Source organism: Sorghum bicolor, chromosome 3 (assembly GCF_000003195.3).
Source record: "Sorghum bicolor cultivar BTx623 chromosome 3, Sorghum_bicolor_NCBIv3, whole genome shotgun sequence".
In the NCBI taxonomy this organism is placed as follows: domain Eukaryota; kingdom Viridiplantae; phylum Streptophyta; class Magnoliopsida; order Poales; family Poaceae; genus Sorghum; species Sorghum bicolor.
The window spans coordinates 3,685,875-3,694,582 of NC_012872.2; the positions used below are offsets into that span (position 1 = coordinate 3,685,875).

General features: G+C 44.6%; 3 protein-coding genes and 1 long non-coding RNA gene across 4 annotated transcripts; 1 reads left to right on the forward strand and 3 right to left on the reverse strand.

Moving 5' to 3' along the window:
• On the reverse strand, window positions 623-1,638 carry LOC110434149. Its single transcript, XM_021457928.1, has 2 exons — window positions 1,336-1,638; window positions 623-1,251 (listed from the first exon to the last, which is right to left on the reverse strand). The coding sequence occupies exons 1-2, from the start codon at window positions 1,529-1,531 to the stop codon at window positions 710-712; spliced, it is 738 nt and encodes a 245-aa protein (XP_021313603.1). The 5' UTR covers window positions 1,532-1,638; the 3' UTR covers window positions 623-709.
• Window positions 1,652-2,247, reverse strand: LOC110433365. Its single transcript, XM_021455300.1, has 3 exons — window positions 2,050-2,247; window positions 1,762-1,983; window positions 1,652-1,672 (listed from the first exon to the last, which is right to left on the reverse strand). Exons 1-3 carry the CDS (start codon window positions 2,176-2,178, stop codon window positions 1,652-1,654), a joined length of 372 nt encoding a protein of 123 aa, XP_021310975.1. The 5' UTR covers window positions 2,179-2,247.
• LOC110434150 lies at window positions 2,263-2,760 on the reverse strand. The gene is made up of 3 exons (XR_002451631.1): window positions 2,739-2,760; window positions 2,402-2,602; window positions 2,263-2,321 (listed from the first exon to the last, which is right to left on the reverse strand). It is a non-coding gene; the product is annotated as an uncharacterized LOC110434150 (long non-coding RNA).
• LOC8078753 (DEAD-box ATP-dependent RNA helicase 39) lies at window positions 3,285-8,281 on the forward strand. Its single transcript, XM_002455001.2, has 9 exons — window positions 3,285-3,888; window positions 4,379-4,474; window positions 4,569-4,757; window positions 4,857-4,997; window positions 5,296-5,436; window positions 6,009-6,151; window positions 6,247-6,376; window positions 6,470-6,518; window positions 7,534-8,281. Exons 1-9 carry the CDS (start codon window positions 3,427-3,429, stop codon window positions 8,019-8,021), a joined length of 1,839 nt encoding a protein of 612 aa, XP_002455046.1. The 5' UTR covers window positions 3,285-3,426; the 3' UTR covers window positions 8,022-8,281.

The following is an 8,708-nucleotide window of genomic DNA, read 5'->3' on the forward strand; positions in this document are numbered from 1 at the left end:
AATCCTAGGAGGCGACGGAAGCCGCGAAACCGCTACACCCCTGGCGATGATTAGATTATACATGTTTAGCAGTTGGGACTTGTCATGTAGTACCTGTGACATATTGTTATTTCCAGCACGTTGGTAACTGACATATTTCTAGATATTTGATGTACCTTTTTTAAGCATTAGTGAGAATTATTTAAGTTGTTCGTTCTAAAGTATCTTTGGTATTTACGTAAAAATCTCAGTCTTGCCAAACCAGCTGCGAACCAGGACAATCGGTTAACAAAAACCGAACAAAGACACTGCAGCAAAGGTTCTGGCCAATTTCTGGCTACCCCGCCATGGCTGGGGGCGGGTTAGGGGTACCCCGCCATGGGGCATGGCGGGGTACCCCTAACCCGCCCCAGCCATGGCGGGGTAGCCAGAAATTGGCCAGAACCCCATGTACCTTTCATGGCACTAATCAAAGTGACTTCCTCTATTGCTTTTTAAATATTACACAAAAAAATAGCACCTAAACACGCAAGAAACAAAACTTTTAATTGTTATATTAGTTAAACATATTAGAAAATCTTTTTAAATTGTTATGTTAGTTAAACATTCTGACAGCTGTGGACTTTGGCGAGGAGCGATCAAATTGAAATACGTCGGAGTACAAATTATTACATGACAAGTTTCATAGTACAAAAGTCTCATCCCTAAGCCACTCACATACATTACCACATCAATCAAACTGCGTGCACCACTGCGTAAGCAACTCGTCCTCGGACTCCCAATCGTCCACTACAGCCTCCTTACCCATGCTCGCCTCCGCTGCCTTGGCCTCACTAGCCTGTCTCTCGTAGTAAGCTGCCTCCGCCTCTTCTGCCGCCTGAGAGTATAACTGTCCCTCTTCCTCGGTCATGTCTGTTGGCCACCATGAGTCGTAGACCGATGTCTTCTGGTTGTGGTATGCAGCCTCACCCTCCTCTGAGGCACCGACAGGCATCGGCCCTGACGCCTCACCCTCCTCTGCAAGACGAAGTAGGTCGCCTATCCTTCCCATTTCATAGTCATGCTCCTCCTGAGGGTACCCCAATTCCTCGGCAAGACGAATGAGGTCGCCTATCCTTCCGGTGTCGTCGTCTTCCTCCGCCTCGGCCTCCTCTTCGACCACAATCGGACGGCTAGCAGTGCCACCAACTGCACCGTCCCGCCCTAATATCATATTCTCCGCGTACTTAGCACGGCCCACATCTGCTTGCCAGTTTCCGGTGCATCCAATCTCTGTAAGTACAAAATTTAAAGAATTAATAACATATTCATTTCAGAGAAACAAACAGTTTCACTTTCAAAATTTAAATGACTCACTAGCACATAATGAGGCAATAGTATCGTTCAAGCATTGCATCTCAACTCGCTCAGCCTCCTCCGCAGCCTTCCTTGCATGCTCTTCAGCCTTGCTTGCACGGTACTCCTCTATCTCCTTTTCCCTCTCCTCGGACCACTTCTTCCATGCAATACTCGCAGGGTTACGAACACGCAACTCCTGGGCGAATGCAAGCATTTTCTTCTTATGGTCCTTCACAAAATCAGTGACGTAGTTTGCAGGATAACCTCTCGTCTTGCGAACTGCTACTCTTGCCTTATATTCATCTTTGAACTTAAACACATCATCAGATGATTCTCATTTGCATTTCTGAGTGCTCTGTTACGGGAAATATATGAATACAAAGTTAGCGTACAAAAACAAATATATGAGTATAGTAGTACTAAATGTGCACAGTCCTAGCAAACCTCATCATAGTCGATCATGTGGCCACAGAAGTGGCCAATCCCAAGACCTGAAGGAACTAGGCCGTAGCTAGCTTCAACACCACATTTGCACATCACGGGAGGCGCAATAGACCTCCGCTTCTTCTTCCACTCTGGAACCTCCTCCTGCTTCTCAGGCTCTGGCCAATGGCTCTTTGGACCATAGATCCACTCCTTGAAACGGCACTTTCGAAAACCACGATCCTACAAAAAGAACACATTAGAACACACATATACCAACTGAAATTTTAAGATTGAATCAAAACTTACTTCACGCCGCAGAGGACAAACAAACTCTAGTTCATTCCGTGGATTTATCACGGCTTGTTCTCCGCAATGACACTTCGGAGGATCCTCGAGCCGCCGTGCAGAGGCGACGGCCTTCTCTTCCTCCGTCATAGGAGGAGGGTTAGGGGGGGCGGAACCCAGCGAGTAAACAACTCACGTTTGCAATGATCAACGCCGGGGTAGAAAAGCAGAATTTTTGGGTCAAACTTGTCCGGCCCGTCGATCCATTGGAAGAAAAAGCACCGGAAGTAGGGCTACAAAAGAGTTTCAATTGTCTCATTGGGAATAAAAACATAAAAAACCAATAAGAAAAATAAAGGGCACAGTGACTTACGCTATAACTATAACAAGTATAGAAGCAACGTGCCGCAGTATCCGGATGTCTCGACTGGCTCACGTGTGCCGGATGTCCACAATCACAGTTAGGAATAGGTTCCTCGGGAGGCACGGGGGCATCCTTGCAAGACACATCGGGGTACAACTCTCTAGGACGACCCTTTTTTCGCCAAATCGACTCACGATACGAGTCCTCCATCTAAATACGCGAAAATAATTCAACACAAATCACATAACTAAACAAAGTAACGTAACAAGAGACTTACTAAACATATTAAAAATAAACAATTGAAGTTATTTAAACTATGAAAACGTAAAGGTTGTAAGAAATTTACCTTCTCCAAACGAGGGGTGGCCGAAAAATCAACCGTGGAGAACGACGAGATGGGGAATACGCAGCGGAGAGGGACGCCGAGGCGGGGCAATGGGGGTGAAGGACGACGCGGAGGGGCACCGGAGAAGAGCGGAGCTCGGGTGTGAGAGAGGGAGAGAAAGAGAGACCCTCGGGCTGAGTGAGGGAGAGAAATGAGAGAAAGATGGCCGTTCGGCCGGCTAAGTAGGGCGCGGGCATACCCCGCCATGATCCACGGCGGGGTACCCCTACCCCGCCATGATCCACGGCGGGGTCCACGTCAGCCCACTTTAGCCACGAGTGCCATGCAAATGCCACGTGGCAGGGTGTACCCCGCCACCATGCATGGCGGGGTCCAGTGATTTTGCCCCGCCATGCATGGTGGCGGGGCCAAACGGCCTAGATTTGAAATTTTTTTCAAAAACGTGTCAAAATTGAAATTTGTTTTAAAAATGGGCTAAAAATAAAAAAAAATTCCTGGGGCGAACCATTTGTTTCTGGCTTGTCGTGTGGTCGTTTCGGCGCGGCCCCGGGATCGCGTACCAGCAGCACCCGCCCTTCTCGTGCGGGTGCGGCCGTGCCCCTCCCAGTCGTGTGCTCTCTTATCCGCGCCGCATTCTCCCTTCCACTCAGAAACCCCCGCACCCTCTAAACCCTCACCACCGGCCACCATGGCGATGGCCGGCGCCGCCGCCGCCGGTCGCTGCCTCCTGCTCTCCCGCCCGTCCCCTTTCCGGCTCCGCCTCCTCCGCGCCGCCCTCTCCACCGCTGCCCCCACCATCGGCCCCACCTCCACTCCCGCTCCCCCTCCGCGGCACGAGCTCCTCCTCGAGCGCCTCCGCCTCCGCCACCTCAAGGACGCCTCCTCCTCCCCCGGCGCCCCGGCGCCCGCCTCGCGGGGCGCGGAGCGGAGCTCGCAGCAGGGAAAGGGGAAGAGGGTCGAGGCCGCGGAGAGCTTCGAGGAGCTCGGCCTTGGGGAGGAGGTGATGGCCGCTCTCGGGGAGATGGGCATCTCCAAGCCCACGGAGATCCAGTGCGTTGGTGTGCCGGCGGTGCTGGCCGGCACCAGCGTCGTGCTCGGCTCCCACACTGGCTCTGGGAAGACGCTGGCCTACTTGCTCCCTCTTGTTCAGGTGCTTCCTTCTTTTTCAGTATGGTGGTATATATATGCAGTGTGTAACTTCATACAGTACATTGTAAAATAACTGTGAAAGAAAGATCAAATTGCACTGCATTACCTGTTATCGAAGTAGATTTGTTTCCATTAAAAGGGAAGACAATTCACTTGATGCATTAGAAAGCACCATTTCCTTGGATAGAGACCTTCTCCATTAGTTCCAGGAAAATTGGTAGAAGTAACTTGTTTTCAGTTCAACGATTTCTTGATGGCTGCTTGCTAATCTACTGTATCGCCTAGGCTTAGGGAAAAAAGTGTATAACCCATGTGGGTCATCTTGATTACGCCATTGGATGCAACCTGATTGGAGTTAAACCAAGCAGATTTTCTTTCACCAAACTAGAAATTAGGAAATAGGGATTCTCTCTTGGTTATGCCTGTTAATCCGGATACACATAACAAAATGGATTGATAACCAAACTAACTATGGCATTCCTATTTTATAGCTACTTCGGCGTGATGAAGCAATGCTGGGGATATCAATGAAGCCAAGGCGGCCAAGAGCAGTAGTACTCTGCCCCACTAGGGAGCTCACTGAGCAGGTCGGCCATGGTTGCAAATTATTTTGGAACAATGATGTTACCTGGGTAACTAAATTATAGTAGTATTAATTCATGCAAATTGATCAAATTACAGGTTTATCGAGTTGCAAAGTCTATCAGCCATCATGCACGTTTTCGGTCAACGATGGTTAGTGGAGGCACCCGTCTAAGGCCCCAGGAAGATTCTTTGAACATGCCCGTTGATATGGTTGTTGGTACTCCTGGAAGGATTCTTGATCATATCAAGGATGGTAACATGGTTTATGGCGATATTAAGTATCTGGTATGTTATTAAGTTTGTGCTTATATTTATTACCATTTTGTAACATATTCACTGTTCTCATAATCGTCTTGTTTTGATTTTCTTGTTCCGCATTTGAAGGTTCTGGATGAGGCAGATACAATGTTTGATCAAGGCTTTGGACCAGACATACGGAAGTTCCTTGCTCCATTGAAGAATCGTGCTGCAAAGCCTGGTGATCAAGGTTTCCAAACAGTATTAGTCACTGCCACTATGACAAAGGTTTTATGATCATCAAACATCCTTCCCTTGAAATCTATCTGATCCTCTGATTTCAATTCATATATGCATACTTGGTTAGGACGCATTGCTAATTTTATTAGACTGTTATGTATGGGTGCACCTTTAAAGTGTCTTGCTTGTTGCATCAATTAGCATTTAAGTACAAAGAAATCTCTAGACTTTTGATAAATCTTTTGATCTCTTCAGTTTGCAGTACTGACACTTCAAATATATATATGTTGTTTTATTATTTGTTTTTGTGTATTTTGACCCCTTTCTTCCTACTCTTTTACTGCAGGCTGTGCAAAAGTTGATTGATGAGGAATTTGAAGGTATTGTCCATTTGCGGACATCATCATTTCAAAAGAGAGTTTCAACAGCACGGCATGACTTTATCAAACTTTCTGGAGCAGAAAACAAACTTGAGGCTCTTCTGCAGGTTGTGGAAACTCTTATTTCCCCTTCCCTCCTGCGCACATATATCTGTCTTTCCGTACACTCTAGTTTAGAACTTGACAGTTGTATACAAAACCCTCAAAACTGGTTTTATATATAATTATATATGCATTCTCCACTTATTGTTATTTTTTTGTCAGTACAGTAATGTAGCTATGTTAGATGGATGGATTGATGATTCAAATTTCCAATTGACAATTGTTGTGAAAATGTGAAGTGAATGAAATATAACCACATTATTGCATTTGCATCTGGAATTCAATTAATGGAGTAATCTTTTCTCAAATTGTCATTGGTAGCTAGTTTGGGTGATTGGATCAGTCGTTCTTTGCTTGCCACAACAATTAGTGAAGTTGTATTTTGCCTTATGTGGATTTCAATATCGAATGTGCATAGTCGGGAGCTGGTAGCCATTTTTTTTCTTTTTTTTTTGAACAGGTCAGTAGGGGAGCCTCCTACCTTTTTTTCCATTAAATGAAAGAATATTAGAATTGCAATGTGCACCTTTTCTAGAATATCAAATTTTGAGATAACAAAGAACTTTATTTCATATAGGTTCTTGAGCCAAGCTTGGCAAAGGGAAACAAAGTTATGGTGTTCTGCAATACTTTGAATTCAAGTCGTGCAGTGGACCATTTTCTAACTGAAAATCAGATATCCACTGTTAACTATCATGGAGAGGTTCCAGCTGAAGAGAGGTTTGTTGTATTCTTTTTTACTCTGTTCTGTCTTTTTATGTATTATATGATATATATATGACTTCATATTTATGAGATCCAATAATCAAATATAGAGTTGAGAACCTGAACAAATTCCGTAATGAAGAGGGGGACTGCCCAACATTAGTATGCACTGATCTGGCAGCTAGAGGCCTGGACCTGGATGTTGACCATGTCATCATGTTTGACTTCCCATCAAATTCGGTATGTTGTGCTGCCTGTATGTTCTTTGTGTTTGCATTTACTCCCATCACAGTGTTTTTTATGCAGTCTTTGTGGTGATTCTTGTGTTTTTAGATTGACTACCTTCACAGAACTGGAAGAACTGCACGCATGGGAGCCAAAGGTATAAACAATTCTTAGCTATAACTGAACATATGTACTTGCCCTTTATTGTTACCTTGCTAATCTTGTTACATTCTGTGCATATTCTCTCATATTTTATCATGATCTCATTGCAAACTAGAAACTAGCTTCATTGGAACTTAGGCTACCAACTGTCCATCTCAGTGTCTTCATCGCAGAGAGACCTTGCTGTTCTTTTAGTAACAGGAATATAATAGTAAACTGAACAGGATTATACTTACAAAAGGGATGGGATAGACTATAGAGGGGATTTGAATATTTGGGTTTCCTAAAACAAAACGTTATGTGATTTTGTGTCAAGTAGTGAGCAATGATTTCAGGTCGACTGGTCAAAGCTGGTCGCTCTAGGACCGACCAGGCGATTAATCGAGATTAATCGTCGACCAGGGCGATTAATCGCCCTGGTCGACCCTGGTCGTCCACTTCGTCCAGCTATTTCAGGGCATATATGCCTATATATATACCTCTATATATACTATATAATATACACAATCAAGCTAGCGACTACATTAGTGTTTAGATAGTGAATTACTTGTGGGAGTTGGTTTCTTCTCTTTTCTGCACTGTCCAGAGGTCCATATTGCTGTCCCAAACCCCCCCTGCAGCCCCTCTACTCTATCTAAACCCTAACAGGCCAAAAACTTAAAGCCCATTAGCCCAGTCCCAGTTAGAAAAGGCCCAAAAAAACAGAAGCCTGGTCGTCCATCTTACCTGGTCGTCCGATTAATCGCGATTAATCGGACGACCAGCTTTCTGGTTGAACTATTCGAGTCGGACCTCCTAATCGAATCCTAGGAGCGACCTGGACGATTAATCGCGATTATGGACGACCTGAAATCATTTAGTGAGATGGCTTACCAACAGGTCCTGGGTTTGTCACTTGTGTAGATGCACAAACAGTAGTCTGTACCAGGGTGATCTTCGGACAGGCAGCAGTTACACATTGCATGTTTCCTGTGTCTAATCACGCATCCTCGTGGTCATCCTTAATGCAGGGAAAGTTACAAGCATTGTGGCTAAGAAGGACGTAGCTTTAGCTACACGGATCGAAGAGGCCATGAAGAAAAATGAGAGCTTGGAAGCTCTGACGACTAACAATGTTAGAAGGGCAGCCAGCCCGCAGAGTGTGAGCACCAAAGGAAGGCCCTCAAGGTTGGTTAAGACTTCAAATGCTCTTAAAGTTGTCAATCAGAAGGGTAGAAGGGGGGTTGCGCTATCTAGCAAGTCATCCCGGACTCCCAAGGATACAACTTCAACCCGAAGGCGCTCACCGCTGAAGAGCCAGGCCAAGACAACAAAATCGGCAGCCCCGCGGAAAGCCAAGCCGTTGAAACCTTCTCAGAGCAGCACAAAGGCCTCGAAGAGCAAAGCAAAACCTGAGGGTCGAAGATCAAAGAGTGATGCTCTGAACAAGCTCGGAACTAAGCTCAGTGTGGTCGGATTCAGAGGACGCAGCTCAGGCAAATCAGCACAATCTTCATAAATCATAAGATAAAAAGGTTCTTGGAGGATTTGGATAGTGCAGCCTGTAAATAGCTGAGACTTCGTTTCTTCATATTTTTTTTCCTTGCGGGCTTATAAGTGAAGACCACAATCTTAGATATGAACACAGCATAGCTATGTAATATTGTACTGTATTCAGCAGAATGTTGGAATAATACCTTTCATTACCTGTATTCACGTATTATCGGGTGCACGTATGCCCATTGTTTTTAGAAGTGTCTAGGTGATAATTCAGTTGTTTCGGCCTCTCCTATCAACTGAGGCCTTGTTTAGTTCGCAAATTTTTTCGTTTTTAGTACTGTAGCACTATCGTTTTTATTTGACAAACATTGTGCAATCATAGAGTAACTAGGCTCAAAAGATTCATCTCACAAATTACAGATAAACCGTGCAATTAGTTTTTATTTTCGTCTATATTTAATGTTTTATGCATGCGACCAAAGATTCGATGTGACAGGGAATTTTGAAAAATTTTGCGAACTAAACAAGGCCTGACTTTTTCCATATACTTACATTTACACTGTTTTACTACTATATTTACAATGATTTTTTCAGTGTAATTTATTGAATAGAGTGATGTAATTTAGGGATAACACAAGATCTCAGACAAATATATGACAAGTTTACAGAAAAATTACGAAATTTTTCTATAGATTCCAGACACTAG

Excerpts from the sequence above, each read along its gene's own strand:
- LOC8078753 (XM_002455001.2), top strand. The coding sequence starts at position 3,427 with ATGGCGATGGCCGGCGCCGCCGCCGCCGGTCGCTGCCTCCTGCTCTCC. Across the intron at positions 5,437-6,008 it reads AACTTGAGGCTCTTCTGCAG|GTTCTTGAGCCAAGCTTGGC; the intron begins GTTGTGGAAACT and ends TATTTCATATAG. Across the intron at positions 6,519-7,533 it reads TGCACGCATGGGAGCCAAAG|GGAAAGTTACAAGCATTGTG; the intron begins GTATAAACAATT and ends TCCTTAATGCAG.
- LOC110434149 (XM_021457928.1), bottom strand. The coding sequence starts at position 1,531 with ATGCTTGCATTCGCCCAGGAGTTGCGTGTTCGTAACCCTGCGAGTATT. Across the intron at positions 1,252-1,335 it reads TATTGCCTCATTATGTGCTA|AGATTGGATGCACCGGAAAC; the intron begins GTGAGTCATTTA and ends TTGTACTTACAG.
- LOC110433365 (XM_021455300.1), bottom strand. The coding sequence starts at position 2,178 with ATGACGGAGGAAGAGAAGGCCGTCGCCTCTGCACGGCGGCTCGAGGAT. Across the intron at positions 1,984-2,049 it reads TTTGTCCTCTGCGGCGTGAA|GATCGTGGTTTTCGAAAGTG; the intron begins GTAAGTTTTGAT and ends TTCTTTTTGTAG. Across the intron at positions 1,673-1,761 it reads ACATGATCGACTATGATGAG|AGCACTCAGAAATGCAAATG; the intron begins GTTTGCTAGGAC and ends TTCCCGTAACAG.